The sequence below is a fragment of the Myotis daubentonii genome, chromosome 13 (genome assembly GCF_963259705.1).
Source record: "Myotis daubentonii chromosome 13, mMyoDau2.1, whole genome shotgun sequence".
Classification (NCBI taxonomy): domain Eukaryota; kingdom Metazoa; phylum Chordata; class Mammalia; order Chiroptera; family Vespertilionidae; genus Myotis; species Myotis daubentonii.
In genome coordinates this window covers 13,624,082-13,649,362 of record NC_081852.1, presented here as the reverse complement: position 1 = coordinate 13,649,362, position 25,281 = coordinate 13,624,082, and the positions used below count along the sequence as shown (strand labels likewise).

The window sequence follows — 25,281 nt, the reverse complement described above, 5'->3', positions numbered from 1 at the left end:
TCTCCTGGCAGCTGGGCTGCCAAAAGCGCCGGGACTGAACAGAGTGAGTTTAGCTCAGCTCTGGATGGAGGAAAGCCACTCTTCTGCTTGGTTCAGGGCCCCAGGGGGATGCTGGGCTGAGCAGGCCAGGGTTCATTTCTCTCCCCTGCCTCAGGGGCTGATGGCTGCCACCTACCTGCTTTCCCTTCCTGCTGGGAGTGAGCAGGGCAGTTTCTGAGAAAGGCTACCTGCTGGTTATCTCCTGACTCCCTGTAACCTGACCCCAGGTTCCAGTCCAGCTGCTGCTCAGAGTAGCTGGGCTGAGAAGTAGCAGGTTACCGACCGCTGCCTGTCCCTAGGCTGTCCCTCCCAGTGGCCAGCATGACTGCTTTCCAGGTTTTTCTCGCATAAAAATTAGCAAAGCTTCTTAGGATTTTCCCAATTGGAACCAGATTTTGTGTTAGACCTGGGGTTCTAAAGTCTTTGGGTGCATTTTCACACTTATTGCCCCCGTCCTTACAAAATTACACGTCTTTAGGTCTCGGGGTTTTTTTTATGTTTATCCTCTCATTTCACTGAAGTGCTTATCTTTTGGCCACCCTGGTTGGGTCCTCACACCCAGACTCTGAAATGCTAAAGAATTAGGAGGTCTGGTCCCTGCCCCCAGGACATGTGCAGCCCTTTCATTTTATTGACTAAGTTGTGAGACGTTGTTCCAGAGGAGAAAACCGAGCTGGGAAGGATAGCGGTAAGCCTGGGTCCAGAGACTCGCACTGGACATTGGTTCTGCGGTGTCTCAGGACTGAAGGGAGCTGGGTTGGAGGCAGGGCACTCGGATTTCCCAGTGATCACTGCAGTGAGTGCCAGCACACATGGGCACATGGCTGGTGGAAGATCTTGGGTTTGCCCCTTGTTCTACACGTAAGAGAGGCAAGGCTTCTGCAAGAGACGTGGCCTTGAACTTGGGGAGCTATTTCAGGAGCCATTGTACAGTCACAAGGTTGGAGGGAGTGAGGGGAGGATGGTTAACGTGACTGACCGACCCCGTGTCTGTGTTGCTGACTCTCAGGGAGTGGTTCTGAGTATAACAGGAAACAGCCTGGCGTTCTTGACAATGACTCTTACGCCCACACCGTGCTGGCCTTCACATCCTTTGTGCAAGAGGCAGTTGTGCAGTGGTCAGAGTGCCTGAGTTCACATGTTGGCTCTGCCCTCTTCCTATTTTTGATTAGTTAATTTGAGGTTAGCAAGTTACTCAAGCCTCCCTGAGCCTCAGTTTCCTCTTATGTAGATTGGAGATGATGATGAGAGACCTTATCTCAGATTTGAGGGGAAGATGAAATGAGATGGTCTTGGTTAAACCTGGTATGTTGAAGGAATCCGATAAATATAAGCACATTTATCACGTGCCTAGTTGAGTTCTTCCCCTCCCCACCCCCAGAAGGTTAAGGCTCACCACTTAAAACAAAAGGCACCTAGCTAAGAGAACACAACAGCTGCTGGGCAGCCACTCCCTGCAGGATTCACTGGAAGGCACCATTACATTGGAAGTGGCTGGTCCCTTAGGAGATTCTATCTATCTATCTATCTATCTATCTATCTATCTATCTATCTATCTATCTATTAGCTATCTATCTATCTATTTTCTATCTATCTATCTACCTATTATCTATCATCATCATCATCATCTATTATCTATCATCTATCTATCTACCTACCTACCTACCTACCTACCTACCTACCTATTATCTATCTATTATCAATCTATCATCTCTCTATTTTAAGGAATTGGCTCACATAATTGTAGAGACTGGGAACCTCAGCTGCATTAATATGTCTTCACTTTCTCTCAGCAAATGTTTTTGCGATGAGACAACACATTTTGTTAAATTTGTCTCTTTCATCTTTTAAAAAATATATTATTATTGATTCAGAGAGGAAGGGAGAGAAAGATAGAAACAACAATGATGAGAGAAAATCATCGATCAGTTGCCTTCTGCACGCCCCACACTGGGGATCAAGCCTGCAACCTAGGTATGTGCCCTGACCAAGAATTGAACCGTGACCTCCTGGTTCACAGGTTGATGCTCAGCCACCGAGCTATGCCAGCCGGGCTCAAATTGTTTTATAGGGCTTATTTCTCTCACAGGACCCCATAGAGAAAGATTGTTCTAGACATTAATAAGTTGATACATATAAAATGTGTTGAACCGTGATTAGCAGATAAGCCCTCTGTAATTGTAAGCTGTTATTATTGCTTTTATTAATTGTTACAATTACTTGACAGTTATGTGTATTCAAATAGCTTCTCTCATTTGCTGAATTTTAATTGTCTCCATGGTGTGTTTTCTTGTATAGAAATTTTAAACTTTAATCTGTATTCAAATTTATCAACAGTCTCTTGCAGTTTGTTCTTTTTATGTCTTGCAGAAGAAATTCTTCCCTTCCACAAAGTTATAGTGATATGCTTTTATATTTTCTTCTAAAAGTTTCCAGTTTCCAAGCATCCCTTTCCACAAACTCACGAACCTACTCTTATCAAGATCACCATGACCTCCATGTTGCTGAATCAGTGGTCAGTTCTCAGTCTTACCCATCCACCGCCAGCAGCCTGTGACACAGTTGGTCTCTCCTAATTCCTGAATTCTGTCGCCCCCTGGCTTCTGGGGTAGCGTTTTCTGTTGGCTGTTCTGCCTCACAGGCTGCTTTGTCCTTGCTTCGATGTCCCAGCAAACACGTCTACCATTTGTCTTTAGACATGTTTCACAGGTTGTCTGTACTTCTTTGCCTCTTCACCTCTATGCCTCTCCCTTTCAACTAGAGCAGCGGTCGCCAACCGGTGGTCCGTGGACACTGGTGGTCTGTGAGGTCCGAAAGGTTGGCGGCGGCTGAACTAGAGTACCTGTCTTAGGCTCTTTGTAAAAATAAGTGTGAGAAGATGGCATTTTCTTTTTTTAAAAAAAATGTTTCTTTATTGTTCAAAGTATTACACATCTCCGCGCGCCCCCCCATCCCCCAATCCCTTCTTAATGTGCTCGTGTTAGCCTGGCTCCTCTGCAGAGCAGAGACAAGGATGGGATTAAACCCTCAGGGATTTTACTGAGGAAATGCCTGTGAGTGAGGAAGGGCTGGGAGCTGGAGGAGGTTGGTTGAGTGAAGGAGATGGAGAGTCAGGTTGGGTGGAGGTGTTCTGGGCAGATGTGTAATCCAAGGAAGGTCTGGCAAGGCCTCATGGGAGTTGCCCACCAGAGGAGTCTGCTGTCTCCCAGGAATAAGCCTGCTGAGCTCAGTCAAAGGCTGGGCGCTGCCTCTGTGAGCATGGCCTTGGGCAGACGCGAGAGCACAGGAACTGGAGTGCTGGCTGCATTGTGCCCCTGGTTGGGTGTCTGGATGCATTCTCATGGCTGCCACAGGCTCTGTGCCCAGCTCGCTTTATTCACCTGACAGGTTTTACGGGGCTGTCACGCAAGACCTTTAAAAGCCCCAACTCTTGCAGTTCGGGCCCTAGAAGAAGGTGGTTTTCCCCATCTTACAAAGTCCCAAATTTCTGTATTCTCTCTGTTTCCTTTCATTTCCACTTGCAAAGCATTCAATTCTTTCTCAAACCAGTTTCTTCCTCTTAACACCTTCCCACTGGCAACCAACACACACTACCGATTTCCTATTCTCCAGTCTCTCCCCTCAGAGTGATGCGTTCAGAAGGCAGGAGGGTCTGCCTTTTACATTACAGTGCCCACCAACTTCACCCAATGTTTTGCTCCTGCATAACGTGGATCGCCGGCCATTTAGCCTGCTGAACATCACCGGACACCCAACTGCTTAGGTAGTGACCCGTGGTTTCTGTTTCTGTCCCAGGGGTACCCAGTTTTGGGATAGATTTCCATTTTAGTCATGGTAATCAATAGGATCTGTTGCAATAGGAAAACTGAAAAATCTCAGTAGCTTAATGAGATATAGGTTTTGTTCGTGCTCATGTTACCAGTGGATGTGGGTCAGGGAGACTCAAGGCTTAGCTGCTTCACCTTGCAACACCACCATCTCCAATTCCTTATTTTCAGGCAGTGGACAGAGAGGTGCTGGGAGAGAGAGGGGGGAGAGGACAGAGGAGAAGGCCACTGGCCCCTAACTGCCTTGGTCCACGGGTGGCACAGTCACTTCCTTCAGGGGGTGCTGCACTGTCGCTGATGTTCTCTCTGCTGAAGATGTCAGGTTGCTCAGCCTCAGACACAGTCCCAGACTTGGACACCCGCTTCAGCAGGCTGACTTGGCTGCTGTGTTGCTCCCCAGAGGGAGTGGGAGGGAGAGATGGCCATGGACCTGCACTCAGGCCCGTATCTCTCTGGAATCCTCTTTGTTGATGACAGTACTATAGAGTGGTTATGTACCATCGGCGAAACTAGGCCCTTTCTTACTACTTAGAACTCAGATCCGTTCTTCTTCCTTTCTTGCTCCTCCTTATGTTGTGAAGCAGCGAGTGACAAGCACATCCAGTGGCTGCTGGGGGAAGATGGCGAGGTCTGGGTCTGGATCATGGGAGAAGGCCCTGGCGACAAGCCCTATGAAGAGATCTCTGAGGAGCTGATTGCAGAGAAGGCACGGCTGCAGGCACAGAGGGAGGCCGAGGAGCTCTGGTGAGAGGTGCCAATGGGTGTCGTGTGAGGCCTGAACTCAGAGCCTTGGGGTGGGTCCCAGATAAGGACAAGTGGTTATGGGTTAGAGGGAGGAGGTGCCAGGCAGTTGGCTGGCTGTTAGGTGACCAAACCATCAAATTCTTGCTTCAGACAGACCTTATGGTTTCAAATCCTGGTTCCACCGATTAGAAGTGAGCTATTTGGGGCCTCAGTTTTCACACTGAGGTATGGGTATAACAACACTGCTTCTATTTGGATTCAGTGAGACAATGCATACGACATGCTTTTGCTTTTCCTCTCACTGAGTGGTTCCTGGGACAGTAGGCAGTTTGGATTCACTTTTGTTATCTGCTTGTTTTTCTTTCATGGACATTTGAGTCCCCAGTGAGATTTGGAATCAGAATTCTTTTATAAACAACTTTTAACATCTTTTTGCCAAACTTGGATGCCAACATCCCCTCCCCCCACCACCCAATTGTTAGTGACATTGTTTTTTGTTTTTAACCTTTTTATGCTTCAGTTTCCTCATCTTTATTTTATTTCATTTTTTAAAAATATGTTTTTTTAAAAAAATTTTTTAGAGAGAGAGGAAGGGAGAGGGATCGAGAGACAGAAACATCGATTGAGAGAGAAACATCATTTATCGGCTGCCTCCTGCACCTCCCGCATAGGGAATAGAGCCAGCAACCCAGGCATGTGCCCTGACCATTGAATCGAGCCTGGGTCGCTCAACTGCTGAGCTACATCGGTTGGGCTTAGTGACAGAGTTTTAACTGTAAAATTGTTAACAACAACCCAGCACCTGCCACCTAAGATAACCACAGTGGGCATGTAAACAACAGGTGCTCCTTGACTTACAATGGGGTTTTGTCCTGATGAACCCATCGTGAATGGAAAATATCGTAAGTTGAAAATGCCTTTGCTGCACTGAATGTACTGAACATCACAGCTTAGCCTAGCCCACCTTAAACGTGCTCAGAACACTTACATTAGCCCACAGCTGGCAAAGTCACCCAGCACAATGAATACACTAGTGTGGGTTGTTGACCCTTGTGATCTGAGAGCTGTGGCTCTCCAGAGAGTATCTCACAGCATATCAACAGCCCAGGAAAAGAGCAAAACTCAAAATTCAAGGTACTGTTTCTACTGAATGTGTATTGCTTTGGCACCATTGTAAAAACAAAAAATCATCATCAAACCACCAGTAGTTGGGGACTGTCTGTACATGCTCTGTAAATGGCTTTATTAACACACAGATAAATTGATAAGTATAGATTCACAACATTATTTAAGATTAGAGGTCCGGTGCACGAAATTCGTGCACTTGGTGGTGGGGGGTGTCCTTCAGCTGGGCCTGCGTCCCCAGCAGTCGGGGAATGTCTGACTGCTGTGGAGGCAGGAGAGGCTCCCACCATTGCCACTACGCTTGCCAGCCATGAGCCCGGCTTCTGGATGAGTGGCGCTCCCGCTGTGGGAGCGCACTGACCACCAGGGGCAGCTCCTGCATTGAGCGTCTGCCTCCTGGTGGTTAGTGCACATCATAGTGACTGATCATTCTGCCATTCAGATGATTTGCATATTAGCCTTTTATTATATAGAAGATTACTATAGAGTGTTCTCACTACATGGGAAACCCAACTTACTGGTCCTGTTGATGGACATTTAGGTTGTTCACAATTTTTATGCTCAGAACTGTTACAGCCAAAGGTGATCCTGTGGGGGGAGGGGGGGTGAAAGGATTGAGAAAAGACAGACAAGAAAATGAAAGCTGGGTCTCGGTGGGACGCTGCTCCCTGATGAGGAGACAGTGCCAGCGCCCACAAGCCGTGTCTTTATTTTATAGCAGGTGCCACGAGGCAAAGTAGGGGCTTGATCAAGTTGTTTACAGCATTCTCGTGAGTTTCAACCTCACTCAACTACATGCACCCGAACTCTATCACAAGGCACGTGGGGCTACGCGTTCAGACCATAGGTTCAAGCTTACAACCACAGCCATTGGCTATGACTGTGCTGGGAGGGCCCTGCCCTCCAGCTGGGACTTGCACGTGGCAATGAGAGGACCCTGTCCTTTCATTAGTCCGAGGCTTGAACCTGGCCAAAACACTGCAGCCGCGCCCCACACAGAACACATAAAGTGGGCTAATTCAGGACCAGATTGTTTCAGCAACAAGGTTGTTAATCTTCCCATGATGGTAGGCAGTATTGGGAAAAGGAGAATGGACTGTATTTGGACGTTAACTCCTATGTCCCGGGGCGTACAACTCCCAGCCAGGTTAGAATGCACTTTCTTTAATCAGAACAGAACACAGCTAACAGAACATGATTAATATTTCTTTAACTATAGCTAGTCCCACTATTCTATTTCTGCCTCTAACATTGTTATGTAGACCTTCAGTTTCCCACACGAGCTTATACCTTCTGGTGTTCTCTTGGAAGGAGACAGAAGGAGGCAGAGATCACCAAGAAGTTCCGGGATGCTCTGGCCAATGAGAAAGCCCGGATCATGGCGGAGAAGTGGAAAGTGGAGATGGAGGACCGCAAGGCTGCCAAGATCCTGGAGGAGCGCATTCACGAGGAATTCAAGGTGAGCCCGTGTGCGGGGCATCTGTGAGTGGCCACCTGCTTTAGCCCCCAGGCCACTGGTCCCTGGTTTAGATCAGTCCTTGGCCGTTTGTCATTTCTGCTTTATGAGAACAGAAATCGGCCCTGTCTCTGAGAAGGAAGGAACTTGACGTACCGGTTGGGCCAACCCACTTCTCATTGTACAGTGGAGAAAACGGAGGGTCAATAGGGAAGAGGCTTGCCAAGGCCATGTGTAGTTAAGGACAGAGCCAGGATCAGGACTCAGGCCTTCTGCCTCCCAAACCGAGGGATTCCTGAAATGAGGTCAGGAAAGAGCAAAGTTTGTGGTCCGGTCAACCTGGGATTCAGTTCTAACTCTACTGCTCACTGCTGTGTGACCTGGGGAAGCTTGCTAAACCCCTCTGAGCCTTCACTACCTGTAATACTAGGTAATAGCATTGCCCAGCTGTGGTTTTTGGAGGATTCAAGGAAATGAAGGAGGTATATTTCTGGCCTGGGTAGGGAGCTGTTGGTAGGGCTGCAGGCCCGCTCATTCTGGGAGAGCTTGGAGTCGATAGAGGAGCTTTGGTCCTCTATAAGAAGCTTAGGTAACGTGGAGATTTTTTTTTCTACAGGAATTATACATCTTGGGGGGCAGTAAAAAACTCAGAAAATGCATATAAGCAAAAAGAAGAAAATCATAATCATTCTGAATCCCAACAATTATACTATTTTGTGAAGTGTAGATTAATGGCATTTGGCCATTAAAAACAAAACAAAACAAACTAACAAACAAAAAACCTCCTCAAAATGATTCTATAGTGAGGACATTGCCCCCACAAGATCATTTATGTTGCAAATATTTTTCTTAGTGTTGTGTTGTTGTTTTTTTCTTAAATTTGATTGTAGTCCTCTTAGATGTACAGAAGATTGAAATTTTTACTAGCTAACTATGTCAATCTTTTTCTTTTTACTATTTGTTTTATGCTTAGAAAGATCTGTGCCACCACAAGCTTCTAAAATACTGATATACATTATTTTCTACCGCTTTCATGAATTTGTTTCTTTGCATTTAATTTTCCTTCACTTGGTTTGATATAGGGCTCTAACTTCATTTTCTCCCAAGTGGTGAGCCATTGTCCCAGCCTTGTATAATAGGCAACCCACCCTCTCTCCTCTCATGGACTTGCTGCCTTGATTCTTACTTCTTGTACATCTCTTCCTGGATTGTTCTTCTTTGATTATTCCTGAGCCAGATTTACTTACTTAATTATTGTAGTTTTAAAATAAACCTTAACATTGTCATGGTGAGAAACTTTTATTATTCTTCATTTCCAAAATGACCTTGGCTAATCATACCCATTTTTCCTACTAGACATATATTTGAGTGATTTTGTCATTGTTCTTCTCTCTCCAATAACAAAAGCCACTTGATGATTTTCACTGGAATTCCATCAACCTTATAGCTGTATTTGTGGAGGATGGACATTTTCACAGTATTAAGTCGTTGACTCTTCTTGTTTAGGGATGTGGTATGTTCTTCCTGTTACTCAAAGCTTCTTTTTGTCTTTGATAAAGTGTTTTTGTTTGTTTTTTATTAACACCTGCAAATGCATTGGCCAAACATTCACAGTATGCTTATGTACTTCATATTCGCTTATGTCAGTGGTTCGCAACCTTCTGGCCCTTTAAATATAGTTCCTCATGTTGTGACCCAACCATAAAATTATTTTCGTTGCTACTTCATAACTGTAATGTTGCTACTGTTATGAATCGTAATGCAAATATCTGATATGCAGGATGGTCTTAGGCGACCCCTGTGAAAGGGTTGTTTGACCGCGAAAGGGGTCGCGACCCATAGGTTGAGAACCGCTGACTTATGTGCTTCTCTTTTTTGGAGTTTGGTAAAATTTGTTGTATTATTTAAATACTCCACAATTGTTTTTTAGTTAAACCTTAGGTTTGATATATATATATATATATATATATATTTTTTTTTTAATTAAATCTTTATTGTTCAGATTATTACATTTGTTCCTCTTTTCCCCCCCCATAACTCCTCTCCTCCCAGTTCCCGCCCCACCCTCCGCCCTCACTCCCCACCCACTGTCCTCATCCATAGGTGCACGATTTTTGTCTAGTCTCTTCCCGAACCTCCCACACCCCTTTCCCCCCCAAGAATAGTCAGTCCATTCCCTTTATATGTCCCTGATTCTATTATAATCACCAGTTCATTCTGTTCATCAGATTATTTATTCACTTGATTCTTAGATTCACTTGTTGATAGATGCATATTTGTTGTTCATAATTTGTATCTTTACCTTTTTCTTCCTCTTCCTCTTCTTAAAGGATACCTTTCAGCATTTCATATAATCCTGGTTTGGTGGTGATGAACTCCTTTAGCTTTTCCTTATCTGTGAAGCTCTTTATCTGACCTTCAATTCTGAATGATAGCTTTGCTGGATAAAGTAATCTTGGTTGTAGGTTCTTGGTATTCATCACTTTGAATATTTCTTGCCATTCCCTTCTGGCCTGCAAAGTTTCTGTTGAGAAATCAGCTGACAGTCGTATGGGTATTCCCTTGTAGGTAACTCGGTTTCTTTCTCTTGCTGCTTTTAAGATTCTCTCTTTGTCTTTTGCTCTTGGCATTTTAATTATGATGTGTCTTGGTGTGGTCCTCTTTGGATTCCTTTTGTTTGGGGTTCTCTGCGCTTCTTGGACCTGTAAGTCCATTTCTTTCACCAGGTATGGGAAGTTTTCTGTCATTATTTCTTCAAATAGGTTTTCAATATCTTGGTCTCTCTCATCTTCTGGCACCCCTATAATTCTGATGTTGTTACGCTTGAAGCTGTCCCAGAGGCTCCTTACACTATCCTCGCATTTTTGGATTCTTTTTTCATTTTGCTTTTCCCGTTGGGTGTTTTTTGCTTCCTCGCATTTCAAATCATTGACTTGATTCTTGCACTCCTCTGGTCTGCTGTCGGGAGTCTGTATAATATTTGTTATTTCAGTCCGTGTATGCTTAATTTCTAGTTGGTTCCCCAATATAACATCGAGGGTCTCATTAGTTTTCTTGTAGATCTCATTAAGTTTATCGGCGGCTTCTAAACAGTTCTTGAGAGACCTTAAAAGTGTGGTTCTGAACTCTATATCTTCCTTTGACAATTTTGTCCTGTTTCTTTGTCTCCACATTTTGTTATGCTTCCTTGGTGCACCCCCTAGTGGTCTTTGTTCGAAGTCTTATAGTTAAATCTTGATTGTTGTAGCTAATTCCAGGGAGGGTTTGACCTCCAGGCCAAGTGGCTATGAGAATCAGCTGTGTCAGCAGTGAGAGAACTTCTGTCCTCTAGGGAGGTGCTAATCTAGCCTTTGCCTGAGGCTATCCGGCAAATGCCTCTGTGCAGGGCTTGGGCAGGGCGGGTCGCACAGGATCAACAGGGTGGGCCGGAGAGAGCAGTTATGGCGGCTCTCAGTCCTGTCCCCAGGGGCTCTGCCTCTCTGAGTCCTAGCACCCGCTGCAAAGCTCGGAGAGAAAGCTGCACTCGCTCTGACCGAAGCCAGACAGTCCCGCTTCTCCCGTTTGAGTCTGGGTCCCTAAAGACTCGCCTGTATCTGGAGCTCAGAGTCTGCGACTCCCTCCCGATTGAAAACAACAACCGCGCCCTCCGCCGCCAGCCCGCTCCACGCACTCCGCACCTCAGAATTTGACTTCAGCACTGTGCCTCCTCTGAGTGTCCGTATGCGTTTCTCTTTCCTCCTAGTTGTAGGACTTCCACTCAGCCAGTGTTCCTGTGGTTCTGGGTGATGTCCCTTCCGTCTTTTAGTTTTACTTTTGAAGTAGTTGTTCAAAGCAGCAAACTCCGGCGTTAACCTATGCCGCCATCTTGGTTCTCCAGGTTTGATATTTTTTTGTTGCTATCGTATATGAGATTGTTATCATGACCTTAAAACCATTGTAATTGCTAGTTATATATTTATATTGTTATTGATCTGCTTATTTATATTTCTATTGAATTATGTTTTTTAGGAGATTCTCTTGAGTTTTTAAAGTGAAGTAATATTTACTCTTAAAACATTTTATGAAAAATATTTTCAAACTTGCAGAAAGGTTAAAAGAAAAATAAAACAAATACTCACATTCTCTACTTAAATTCACCAATTATTAATTTTTGCCACATTTGCATCCCTTCTCTCTCTCTCTCTCTCTCTCTCTCCACACACACACACACACACACACACACACACACACACATATGTATAGGTGACCCTTGAGCAACATAGATTTGAACTGCGTGGGTCCACTTATATGTGCATCTTTTCCATAAATACTGTAAATTTATTTTCTCTTCCTTGGGATTTTTTAAAATAACATTTGCTTTTGTAGCTGACTTTATAGTAAGAATATAGTATACGATGCATAAAAATCTGCATTAATTGACTGTGTTAAGGCTTCCAGTCAGCTGTAGGCTATTAAGTAGCTACGTTTTTGCGAAGTCAAAAGTTATATGAGGATTTTCAAATGTGCAGACATTGTCAGCCCAACCTCCACATTATTCAAGAGTATATGTGCATACATATATAGGGTATCCCCAAAATGTATACACACACTTTGAATAATTACAAAGGCAGTGTTTATTAAAATATACTTCATTTCCAAAACCGAGCTACCAGCTGTTCAAGTGTGTATACATTTTTGGGGGCACCCTGCATATGCATAAATACACATATATACACACACACACGCATATATGCAGTTTTTTGTTGCTGTTGTTTTACTAAACAATTAAAAAGGAAGTTGCAGACATCATACTTTCACTCAGGGGTGAGCAATCTATTTTCTTTTCTTTATTTTATTTATTTATTTATTTTAAATATATTTTATTGATTTTTTACAGAGAGGAAGGGAGAGAGATAGAGAGTTAGAAACATCGATGAGTGAGAAACATCGATCAGCTGCCTCCTGCACACCCCCCACTGGGGATGTGCCGGCAACCAAGGCACATGCCCTTGACTGGAATCGAACCTGGGACCTTTCAGTCTGCAGGCCAACGCTCTATCCACTGAGCCAAACCGGTTCCATCTATTTTCTATGAAGAACCAGGTGATAGCCCTAGCTGGTTTGGCTCAGTGGATAGAGCATCAGCCTGCAGACTGAAGGGTCCCAGGTTCGATTCTGGTCAAGGGCATGTACCTTGGTTTTGGGCACATCCCCAGTAGGGCGTGTGCAGGAGGCAGGTGATTGATGTTTCTCTCTCATTGATGTTTCTAACTCTCTATCCCTTTCCCTTCCTCTCTGTAAAAAACCAATAAAATATATTTTTTAAAAAAGAGCCAGGTGGTAAATTTTGGGATTTGTGAGCTGTATTGTCTCTGTCACAATGACCAGACCAGGCCACTGAGGCACAAAAGCAGCCAGACACCATGTAAACAAAGGGGGTGGCTGGTCCAATAAGACTTCCTTTTTTTTTTTTTTTAAATATATATTTTATTGATTTTTCACAGAGAGGAAGAGAGAGGGACAGAGAGTTAGAAACATCGATGAGAGAGAAACATCGATCAGCTGCCTCTTGCACACCTCCTACTGGGGATGTGCCCACAACCAAGGTACATGCCCTTGGCTGGAATTGAACCTGGGACCCTTCAGTCCGCAGGCCGACGCTCTATCCACTGAGCCAAACCGGTCAGGGCAAGACTTCCTTTTAAACAATAGATTGAATCTTGGCCTGGGAGCTTTGGTTTGCTTACTCCTGGTCAAACCCTACATCCTCCAGCAGGCATTGCCCAGGGAAGGACCTTCCCTGCACAGCCACAGAAGTCATTATCACTCCTGTTGAACAACGATTCCATAATAGTATCTAAAACCCAACCCACAGTGAGTGATGTTTAGCTTATATTGCATATGATTACTTAAGTCTGCTGGGGGAGAAAGCCGGTACTTTTTATATATCTCTGACCTGTTCCAATCCCTGCCCCCCCCTTCCCAGAGGAGGGCCGAGCCTCAGATGCTGGGGAGGCTCAAGGCTGCGGGGGCCAGTGTACAAGGAGATCACAGAGGGACCGAGTTTCCAGCAGAGATGTTTGTGATCGATGGTCTCCTTCAGAACCTCAGTGCTGAGGGAGATAAATTGTGGGCCGTTCTGCGTTAGGGTTCACGGAGGGTGTAGTAAACTCAGGCTCCCCTCAGGTTCACTGAGGGACCCAAATGTGGGTGTTTGGCGCTATTTCCAAAGAAGGTTCTTATGGCCATTCTGTGTTCATTTGTCATTTATTTATTTATGTACTGATTTATTAAAATATTGGGGTTCCATTGGTCAACATGAACATCTAGGTTTCAGGTGTGGGTGTCTATGTTACAATTGTTTTTGTTTTAAAAGTTAATTTGCTAAGTGTGACTGCTCAGACTTTGGTACACATAGTACTTGGCAGGTCTGCATGTTGAGGGGCCTCAGAAATGCAGGCAGCATCTGCAAGGCAGGGGCTGGGGGGGCGGAGGTGGGGGGCTGACAGGGCAGGGCATCAGCAACGTCCGCTCACAGATCAGGTTCCCGAGCTGGGATATTGCTGCCAGCGCTGTCTGTAGATGCGCTCCCCTTGTGTCACTGTGAGCTCTTCATCACAGGAAGAGGTTAAGCACCGGCTGACAGCATCTGGAAAGGATTCTGCGGGGGGATTAAGTATGGCTGGCGGCCAGTTCCTTGCGGTGCTCCTTTGGGGTCTCTCCCCTCCGGTGCCCCGTGGCAGTGGGGACCTGCAGCATGCGCTTTGATCTGTGAACCTGGCCCTGTGGCTTTTGAGGTGATCAGGGATCTGCAGCTTCGACTTCTGCCCCTTTGGCAAGGTCACTTTGGAAGCTGCCTGCGAGAAGCCCCTCTGCCTTCGATCACAGGCTGTAGGTAAGGAAGCCACAGCCAGCAGCGGAGAGAGAGGCAGAAAGAGGCACCGGACACGGGAGGGAGCCTCTTTGGCTCTGGACCCCCGCCCTGTGGCGCAGGGGGCCCCCAGCTAAGCTCTGCTCGAATTATTAACTACAGACTCACGAGCAAGGAACATGGGTGCTGCTCTAAAGCACTCAATTTTCTGGTGGTTTGTTAATCAGTAGTACATACCCGAGACAGCTTTGCCAGAGGAATTTATGCATCAGCTTAGAGATGGGCTTAGATCCCTTTTATTGTGTCTTTCAACACTAAGACGCTAGCAGCGTGAGTGTAGCATGCAGCAGTGCACTAACAATGTTTGTTTTACTTCATTTTCTTCTTTTTTGAGGATGTAAGTGCAGATGTTTTGGGTGGAGGTAGTAATAATTGACTCCCTATTCTCAAAAGGCTTACAGGGTGCCCGGGAGAGAGGGACCACTCTGTGAGCAAGCCTAGCCCCAGCCACACCCTGGGGACTACAATGGAGGGTAAAGGAGCACCTTAGGACCTGGGCACAGCAAAGACAGGGATGGAAGGAGATAAGTGGAGTGAGGAATGCTGTGCTGGGGGAGAGAAAAGAGCCCATGATGCTGGAGGCAGACATAACCCTCAGAGGTTGGCTGTGGAGCCCTGGGACGCTGCATGAAGGGGCGGACTGTCTCTGTGGAAGCAGAGCTGTGAGGATCTCAGTACAAAGGAGCACACGGTCAGATCATGTTGTATGAGGTCAGCTGGTGGCGATGGTGTGATTCAAGTGACGGAAATTTGGGGGGAAGGACAGGCCAGCAGGAGATTTTTTCAGTGGTCAAGGCAGGAAATGGCGGGTCTGTGACTACGGGGAGAGGTAGAAGGGGAGGAACACAGAGCAACAGAGGTGATGAAATCAACAAGGCCCCGCATCACCTAGGTGTTGGGATGAGGGAAAGCGGAGGGCACAGTGTCTGAGCCCCAGGCTGCAGGACGGGTGCAGGCGCCACTCTCTGCCATGGAGCTGGAAGGAGAAGCAGATTTGGAGGAGAGAACGTGCTTGACTGGGTGTCCTGAGGTTTCACCGCCCAGAAGAGGGAGTGGAGGGGGATGGAGGAGAAGAGCGACGCTGGATGAGAAGCTGGTGGTGGAGGGAGGTTGGCTGGGCAGCCTGTGCTGAGTAGGAAGGCAGGTTCTGTGAATTCTCCTGGTCCCAGGAAAGATACCAGGGCAGATTTCTTTTAGAAAGAGTGTGTGTGTGTGTGTGTGTGTGTGTGTGTGCGTGAGAGAGAGAGAGAGGGAGAGAGAGAGAGATATCCCAGAATCTTGTGTAGAGATAAAGACGGAACTTCAAAATAGAAGACACAGACAGCTGGAAACCTGTTTTTAAAAACCATTCTGTTGTAACTGGTGCCATTTAAATGCAATTTACATGCATAGGAAGGCATTCCTTTAGAAAAAGGGGGTCAGGAGGCCAGATAGAATTTGCATTTCATTTTCCTGCTTTCTGAACTCATGAGATTGCTTTTTGGGTGCTTCTTCCTCTGCTTAAGACCACAGAACATGGACAGCAAGGACCCCACTTCCCACCTCCCCCACTGCCCCTGACAAACAGCAGATACACACCGTTGACACAGTTAGATTGTCCTTTAATTTTTCTCCATTTTCTATCAAAGCCACTTCTCTCTCCTTTTTGCTCTCTCCTTTAATGGCGGGGTTCCTTTTGGCCGCTCACTGACCTCCTCTACAGCTCTAGAAAGTATCCCTGCCCCTTTCCCAATAGAATCACAAGTGGTCAGAAAACTTCCCACCTTTCGATTTTCTCTTGAAAACTGTAGCCTTTATCTGAGTGTCTCTTGGACAAGGCTGCCATCAACCAGACGGCGTGATGTGGTTTACCCTTTCCCCATCACGGATCATCACAAGCCCCATCTTATCTTCTCCTGTTCATTAATTCATTCACTCCTCCGGGGCGTGTTTATGGAGCACCTCCTAGCTGCTGGGCCCTGTGCGGGGAACTGGTGCCGGAGGAATGAAGGACACAGGCCTGGCCCTGCCCTGTGGGGTGCATCACCGCACAAAACATAGTGGTGTTATTGGGGCCAGGCTAACAACAAAAACCGCTGTGCCTTCCAGAAAAAGCATCTGTCTCGGTGATATTTCCACTGGGCGAGGCGGGCTGCCTCCGTGGGCGCCTGCGGTGTCTGTTACCGATGGGTTATCAGGAGAAGGGGGTTGAGTAAGCTGGACAGTTCAGAGGGCCTCTCTTTGCCAGAAAAGGGCAATCGATTCCTAAGGCAGAAGGGGGAGTGTTTGCACACCTGCCTTGTGGCTGCCTTGGCCTTTGGCTGCGAAACAGAAGAGGGACTTTTCTTGGGTGATCACAGTGGGCCAAGGATTCTGATTGCAGCCACAAAGGTGAGAGTTTTCAGCAATTCAACCTGCGAGGGTTGAGCACTCCAGCAAGACCATGGAGAGGAAGAGGCAGCGCGCCTTACGGGCAGCTGCACAATGTTTTCTTTCATCATCCTCTTCGCTGTGAAGAGCTGGCTTTTGTCGCAGGAGAGCCGGTCATTTCCCTTTGAGATGGCGGTTGCTGCAGGCTCTGGCGCCGAGTGTTGTCCGGCTCGCAGCTGAAGAGGAATGAGGGAACAATGGCCCTGCCAATTCTTTATTTGTTTGTACACTTATTTCAGGTGATTTCCCCTTACTTTATTGATGTTTAATTGACAAACAAAAATTGTATATATTTGCCTGGCCTGCGAGGCTCAGTGGTTGAGCATCGACCAATGAACCAGGAGGTCATGGTTCAATTCCCGGTCAGAGCACAGGCCCGGGTTTGGGGCTCAATCCCCAGTGTGAAGTGTGCAGGAGGCAACCGATCAGTGATTCTCTCTCATCGTTGTTTCTACTTTCTCTCCCTCTCCCTTCCTCTTTGAAAGCAATTTAAAAAATTCAAGGTGTAGCCCTCGCTGTTTTGGCTTAGTGGATATTGCATTGGCCTGTGGACTGAAGGGTCCCAAGTTCTATTCCGGTCAAGGGCACATGCCCGGGTTGTGGGCTCAATCCCCAGTAGGGGGGCATGCAGGAGGCAGCCAATCCATGATTCTCTCACATCATTGGTGTTTCTATCTCTCTCTCCCTCTCTCTCTGAAATCAATAGAAATAGAAATGTTTTTTAAAAATTTAAGGTGTACATTATGTTTTAATATGTGGATACATTGTGAAATGACCACAGTCAAGCTAATTAACAAATCCATCACCTCACCTAGTTACCTTTTTTCTGTGTGTGTGGTGGGAACACTTACGATTTACTCCCTTAGCAAACTTCAAGTATACAGTACAGAATTAACTAGTCACCATGCTGTACGTTAGATTTCCAGAATTTATTCTCTGACATAACCGAACCTTTGTACCCTTTTACCAAACACAACCTAAATGCTGACTGATGAATGGATACAGAAAATGTGGTGTATATATATACGCACAATAGAATATTAGTCTTAAAAAAGAAGGAACTTCTGCCATTTGCGACAACACAGATGAACTTGGAGGACGTAATGCTAAATGAAATAAGCCACACACAAAAGACAAATACTGCATGATCTCACTTGCATGTTGCCTCTATTTAACTTGTAGAGGCAGGGAGAAGAACAGTGGTTGCCAGGGGTTGGGGGTGGGGCAACGTGTGCTGTCCTTTAACTTGCTGCTTTTACGTTAGCTGCAGCTGGTCAGAATGGGAACACTGCCTTGTCATTTGCGGCGAGTGGTCAAATGCCACTTGTCCATTATATGCCAGTCATGACCTTTCTCTGGGGTACGGTCTCATTCTTATGGGCTGAATGGTGTCCCCCTAAAATACATATCAGAATCTCAGAATGTAAGTGCATTGGAAGATAAGGTCTTTAAAGGATGGTAATTACATGAAGTCTTTAGAGTGGGCCCCAATTCATTATCGCCGGTGTTCTTATGAAAGGAAATTTGGATAGAGACATGTGACTGATGAAGGTAAAATACAGCTTTGGGGTAAAACCATGTGTTCTGCATTGGAGTTGGACTCTGGTTTCCATTTTGCATTAGTCATTAACTCTCTGTTCTAGTATTTTCCATCTTAAAACCAACCAACTCACCCCAACTCACCCCATTTCAACATCTCCCCTGGCTGCTCCTTCCTGTTTCTATCCTTTTACAGGAAGGTCAAAGGTTGTCTGTAGTCACTCCCGCTGCCCCGACTCTGCCGCACCTGTGCTCCCCCTCTGCTAGGACGCTCTCCCCACGCTCCGCATGGCCCTGCGGCCTGTCCCTGCGTCCCTTGTGGCATCTTCGTCCTTATCTTTTTCGATGTCTCAGCAGCCTGCAGCTCACTTTACTCCCTTTTACTCGGAATGATTTCTTCTCTTGGCTTCCCCTACGGACATCGCCCCTTCTGGATCTCTATCTCACGCCTTGGCCTCCTTCTCAAGCTGCTTTTCTGATTCCAACTCTTCCTCTCAAGTTTAAATGGAGGAGATCCCAAACCAGTTGGGGTGTTTCTTTCTCTCATTGGCTACAGTAAGTCCATGGCTGAGAAGCGTCATCCTCCGCAGAGGGCGCCTCAGTCAATGTTTCCGCCTGAACTGCCCTTGAGCCCCAGGCTCACGCAGCCCCTGCTGATGCTAGGCCTCTTGGACATCCCATGTCATTGCAAACTCATCAAAAATAGAATTTTGCCTTTTCCCCCTCCAGCCACAGAGGATAATTACACACTCAAACCTGCCAAACCCACTGGCAGTTCTGGGCCATTGCATTTCGGTTCCCTCGGCCCGGAAGTTTCTTCTCCCTGACCTTCGCTCTCGGCCTCCTCCTGATGGTCAGGGCTCAGATCTCGTCGCCTCTTCTGAGAGGACGTCTGGTCATGCAGCCTACATTGGCTGCCTGTTCTCTCACTCAGCCTGTCTTAATTCTCTGCGCACTGCTCCCTCCAGGTGACTACATCCTCCCTCTGACCAGAAGGAGGTGGGGAGCTGGAAGGGAAAGGTTTGGGGCTCAGCAGGTCAGACAGAGTGGAGAGAGCAGGGGAGGGGCAGCGTGGGAACAGGAGGATGAAGTCAAAGTCTGAGCTCCGAACTGTGGGACCTGCAGCCAGGGTTGCCCTTAGGGTTCACAGGGTCAGCAAATATTTTTTTGTAACCTCTTTTTCTATAACAAATTAACAATTTGACCCACATAAAATCAGCCTCTTATACAATCCTGTGACAAAGATGCTACGCTGGCCAGTAGGATTCATTTACTTGCTAGGCCACCATTCTGGAACCATGGCCTGAGCTCTGGGCCCCTGGATGACTCCACAAATATGAATTCTAGCTCCCTGGGACATTTGGTTAACCCTTTGTATGGAGGAGAGGGTCAGAGAGTACTTTGTATGGAGGAGAGGGTCAGAGAGCCGGGACATGATCTGGGCTTGGGACACCTTACCTGCTGCCCCTGCCCATCCTGGGAGGACTCTTTCTGGCCACTCCTGGTGAGACTTGGGGGGAAATTTGCATGAAAGGCACTTCAAAGCCTGGTGTTCCCATGAAGGGGTTCAGCCTGCTTGGGTCCGAGTGCTGTCCGGCTCACAGCCTGCCTCCACCACAGACTCCTGGAATGCTGGTTGTCAGACACCACCGAGCAGGACAGAGGGACGGGCACTGAATTACCTCAGAAAGGACCCCTAGATTCTTACGCTGGAGGGTTCCTCGGTGAGATGGCTGGTGCCTCACCCAGGATCCCAGAGTGAAGCCACCACTCACGGAAGCACTGCCCACACACTTGGAGTCTCCCATTCAGATTCTTGCTTTCTCTCTTGAATGGGGTCAGGGAACATCTGAGGAGACCCTCCCGCATGATTGACAGCAAATAAAACAAACTTTAAAAAAGACCCCAAAGGAAAATAAAGAGGAAAAGACCTAAGTCAGAATATGGGGAAGGAAATACTCCAGAACCTGTAGAAATGGGCTATTGCACTCAGGAAACAAGTACGGGTGCAACGAAGCAAAAAGGAACAACCAAAGAATCAGAAAGAGGCCTTGGGGATTACAAATGCAGTGGCTGAAATAAAACATTCAGTAGAAGGTTTGGAAGATAAAGTCAGTGAAATCAACCAGGGAACAGAACCAAAAAAGACAAGAGATGGAAAATAAGAGAGAAATGATAAGGCACTTAGAGGATCAACTCAAGAAGACCAGTTTTTGATGAATAGGAGATGTAGAAAGCAAAGAGAGAAATGAAAGAAGAAATTGTCCAAGAAACCCTAAGCCAAGATGTGTTAGACTGGGAGGACCTGAGACTGCAGGTGAAAGCACCTCAAATGCCCAACCGAATCAATGAAAGACAATCCAAGCCAAGGCACCCCATTGAGAAAAGTTCAGGACATCCGCGATAAAAGGGAAAAACACTCCTTACGCAGAAGAATGAGAAAGCCAGTGGCAGTGCTGGGTGGAAGAAGACAAGAAGGTTCAGGCTGCCAAATTCTGCAGGAAGCAATTATTAATCAAATTCTCTGAGCTCAGCCAAGTTAGCAGTTATAGGTGAGGGGAGCATAGAGATGTTTTCAGACAAGACTCAGGAAGTGTCCCTTTGTAAATCCTTACTTGTGGAAGCTCTGTAAGCTCTGTTGCTGCCTAGTGAGGAAGTGGCCAAGAAAGAAAGCACAGAGCAAAAAGCAAGGGCTCCACCTCAGGGAGGCTGAGAGGTGGGTCCTGGTGGGGGATGGACAGGAGACTTAGGCAGCAAGCGTTTGAGATGCGAGAAGAAGGTGAGATGGTGTCTGTGGTGGGGGTGTTCCTTGGAAAAAGATACCTGCTGTATCAGCTGGTATAATAAAAAGCACTCGGTTAAACAGAGAAATATTTGAGAGCAGTTTGGGATGTCAGAGATCTACTTAGAAAGTTAGGAAAGGTACTTCTTAGAATTGGTGGGAATATCACCCTATTTGGGTTTTCAGTGAGCCATGTTTACACTGCCTACTGCTTTAACCACAAATTGTGATGTGTATTGTGTGGATGAGGGGAGGGAGAGTATGAGTGTGTCCCTGTTTGGGAAATATAAGTGCTACATACTCATGTACTAAAAAAGAAAGGCAGTAGTTAATGTCTAGAATCGATAAGTCAAGAATTGGCAGCATTATTCAGACAAACGTAAACACATGAAGGAACAGCGAAAATAACTGAAAACGGCGGCCTGAGGGCACGGACCAGGCTGGGGTCAGTTGGGATATGAAGTGGTTTGGAGAATTGCTGTGTTTTATAACAAGGTTGGGCTTATGATGCGTGTCTAACATACGTATGTTACTTTGACGTAAACAAAGGTGGGGGAAAACACACGACCTTTTTGGAGCTTAAAAATGGGACAGAAATGGGAGATTTGGGGCCCCACACCTGCTCTCTCTTGGAGACACAGGGTGAAGACATGACCATGTCCTGCTCAGTTGTCTCTAGGAAGACCAGATGGAAGTGTGGCCCAGGGCGGCCCAGCATCCTCTTATCTTTGCAGAAAGCTTAAGTTTACAAATTGTTCCACATATTTCAACCCATCTGACCTTACCACAGCATGCTGAGGGTAACTATTGCCCTTTCTAGTTGCAGACGCTGAGACGGGAGTGGCCACGCTGGCCCCCCGCCCCCCCCCACCCCCACCCCACAGTCACAGACGCCCTTCTCCTCCCCAGGAAGCGGCACTGTCACCTAATGCTATTCTGTCCCCTGGACATTTTAGAGGAAAGAGGAAGAGGAGCGGAAGCGAGGGGAAGAGCAGATCCGCCGCCAGGAGGAGCAGAGGGCCAGGGAGCTGTACTGGACGCTGAAGCAGGCCCAACTGCAGAGCCAGGCCAGCGAGAAGGAGGAGCGCGAGTGGGAGGAGCAGTGTGAGTAGAGCTTGGTCCTCAGGGGCCAGACCCGCCTGCCTTCCCCACCCACCCCTCCCACTTGTTTATTTGCTCAGCCTCAGTCCAGTCACTCAGCCAGAGGTCTTACCCAGGCCAACCCGGTGCCTGTCCTGCTAAGGAGAGAGGAAAAGGGCTGGCCCTCAAGGAGCTTGCATGCCCTAGGAGGATTTCTTGCTCTGAAACAGAAAACCCTATACTTCCTGAATTACCGATAATTCCCTGGCTCTGTGCTCAGTCCTGGGGACCCAGAGATGAGGGATCAGGGTGTTATCTCCGAGGCAGACACGCAGGCTAAGGGCTCTGAGGGAGTGTCCTGTGCAGCACTGTAAAGTGAAGCTTGATGGTGGCGTAGGAATAGCTGAGGCAGAGGCCCGAGAGGACGCTGTAGAGGGGGTAGCCAGCATGTGTGACAGCATAAAGGCATGTGGTGTGCTGAGGCAGTGGGAGCTGTCTGGGGCGGGTATGCAGCTTGGAGAGTGTTGGGTGCTGAGAAGGTAGATGGGACAGGGAGGTGGAGTCAGGATGGAGGTGGTGTTTGATGTGCACCTGGGCTTGCTGCAGTCAGGGCTGGTGGGACCTGCAGACACGGAAATGACTGTCTTGCAGGGAGAAGTTTTTACTCCCGGTTCCTAGAAACAGAGGGATTGCCGCCCAGGGCCACACAGGGAAGGCCCAGGGTTGGTCAGGAGGCAGAGGGAGTGAAGGGAAATGTGGGCAAGAGCCTGTGTGTGGATTCCGTGGGAAGGGAGAGGAAAGGCAAGCAGGCTTAGGCTTGGCTGGTTTAAATAGTTTCCGCAGGCTTTGGGATAAGGAGCTGTCTCCAGTGGCTGATACCTGGCCCTGGGGGTAATATTAGGGCAGATGGATCGTGACCCAGAGCCTAAGAACTAGCTACAGGAAGTGGTGGGGGTTGGTATGCATGTGGAAGGCACACCTGTAAGCCAGTCCTTTATAATCCTTAGGAACTGGCTGGCTCTGGGAGGGCTGGTCCCAGATGTCAAACATAGAAATAGAGAGAATAGAAAGGCATGTTACACAGGTGCGCAGTGGGAATCTTCTAAAAGTGAGTGTCATGACTGAGGCTGGGCGTGGGAATGAGAGGGGAGGCGGCTGCAGTGGTGCACTTCAGAGACCACTGAACCAAGGCCTCAGCAGGGGGAGCAGAGATGGGAGGTGACGTCTTCTCCCAGACCTCTGGTCCTCAGCCTTTCTTAACCATACGTCAGATTCATCACACAGACTTTAAAAAAACATCCCTTTAAAGTGTACAATTCAGTGGGTCACAGTCTACTTACACAGTTGTGCAACCATCACTGTTATCTAATTCCAGAGCATTCTCATTGCCACAAAAAGAAGCTCTGTACCCACTGGTTACTCCTCCTGCCACACCCCGGGAAACCACGCATCTACCACGAATCTAATTACTGTCCCTCTGGGTTTGTCTATTTTGGATATCCTATCTAATAAAAAAGAAACATGGTAATTGGCGTACAACCGCTACCCTTCCCATTGGCTAATCAGGGCGATATGCAAATTAACTGCCAGCCAAGATGGCGGCCGGCAGCCAGGCAGCTTGAAACTAACATGAGGCTTGCTTGCTTCAGTGACGGAGGACTCCAACGTTCCCCGCCTGCCGCTGCAGGCTTCTGAGCTGGCAGTTTGAAACATAGTTACAAAAATAGAAGCTAAACAAAACCCCAGAAACCAGCTTTCAGCGAGCCCGGGATCTCAGAGCTGGAGTTGATACAGAGTTTCGATTGTAGAACCTAAACAAACCAGATACCTGCTTTCAGGAGCAGAGGCCTAAGAGCTGGAGCCTCAGAACTAAAGCTGGCTCAGAATAAAAAAGAAAAAAACGAGCAGTTGGGAGCTTCAGTCCAAGCCTGAAAACAGCCCTCAGCCCCTCACCCAGACTGGCCAGGCACCCCAGTGGGGACGCCCACCCTGAAGGGTGTGTGACCAGCTGCAAACAGTCATCATCCCCTCATCCAGGCTGGCCAGGCACCCCAGTGGGGACTCCCACCCTGATCCGGGACACCCTTCAGGGCAAACCAGCCAGCCCCCACCCATGCACCAGGCCTCTATTCTATATAGTAAAAGGGTAATATGCCTCCCGGCACCGGGATCAGCATGACAGGGGGCAGCGCCCAAACCCCCTGATCACCCTGTGGCTCTGTGTGTGACAGGGGGCGGGGCCACAACCTCCCTATCGGCCCTGCTCTGTTCCTGACAGGGGAAGGCACCCCAACCCCCTGATCGGCCCTGCTCTGTGCCTGATAGGGGGGAGCTCCCCAACCTCCTGATCGCCCTGCGGCTCTGTGTGTGACAGGGTGCGGCGCCCCAACCCCCCCACCCCACAGGCCCTGGTCTGTGTGTGACGGGGTAGAGCCATAACCTCCCCATCGGCCCTGCCCTGAGTGTGAGAGTGGCGGCACCCCAACCCCCTGATCGGCCCTGCTCTGTGGGTGATAGAGGGCGGCGCCCCAACCTCCTGATGGGCCCTGCTCTGTGCGTGACAGAAGGGAGCTCCCCAACCCCCTGATGGGCCCTGCTCTGTGCGTGACAGGGGGGAGCTCCCCAACCCCCTGATGGGCCCTGCTCTGTGCGTGACAGGGGGGAGCTCCCCAACCCCCTGATCGGCTCTGCTCTGTGCGTGACAGGGGGTGGCACCGCAACCTCCCCATCGACCCTGCCTTGAATGTGACAGGGGGCGGTGCCCCAACCCCCGAATCGGCCCTACCCTGAGCATGACTGAGGGTGGCATCGCAACCTCCCAATCCGCCCTGCTCTGTGCATGACAGGGGGTGGCGCCCCAATTCCCCAATCGGCCCTGCTCTGAGCCCGACCAGGGGCTGCACCTAGGGATTAGGCCTGCCCTCTGCCACCCGGGAGCAGGCCTAAGCCAGCAGGTCGTTATCTCCTGAGGGGTCCCAAACTGCAAGAGGGCACAGGCTGGGCTGAGGGACCCCCCCTCCTCCCCGAGTGCACAAATTTTTGTGCACCGGGCCTCTAGTCCTATATAATAAAAGCCTAATATGCTAAGTATCTGGTCGTCCAGTCATCCATTCAACCAATTAAAGCGTAATATGCTAATGACATGCTAAGGCTGCTTAACTGCTCACTATCACGTGCACTAACCACCATGGGGTAGACAGTTGACTAGTCACTATAATGTGCACTGACCACTAGGGGGTAGATGCTCCGACTGGTATGTTAGCTTGCTGCTGAGGTCTGACCGATTGGGACTGAGAGAGATGGGCCGGACACGCCCTGGAGCCCTCCCGTGGTCCCTCCCCAACTGGCCAACCTCCCACATCCCTCCCCG

General features: G+C 48.0%; 1 protein-coding gene across 2 annotated transcripts in view; it reads left to right on the top strand.

The window, feature by feature from the left end:
• The window catches only part of SH2D4B (SH2 domain containing 4B), a 73,906-nt gene that overhangs the window by 10,475 nt on the left and 38,150 nt on the right, over window positions 1–25,281 (top strand). Inside the window, exons 2-4 of one of the 2 annotated variants that reach the window (XM_059662181.1) lie at window positions 4,451–4,610; window positions 7,047–7,194; window positions 21,788–21,935. In XM_059662181.1, coding sequence (XP_059518164.1) covers window positions 4,451–4,610; window positions 7,047–7,194; window positions 21,788–21,935 — 456 coding nt within the window. Of the gene's footprint in view, window positions 1–4,447; window positions 4,611–7,046; window positions 7,195–21,787; window positions 21,936–25,281 lie in introns of both variants that reach the window. The other variant, XM_059662182.1, reaches the window with a different exon arrangement.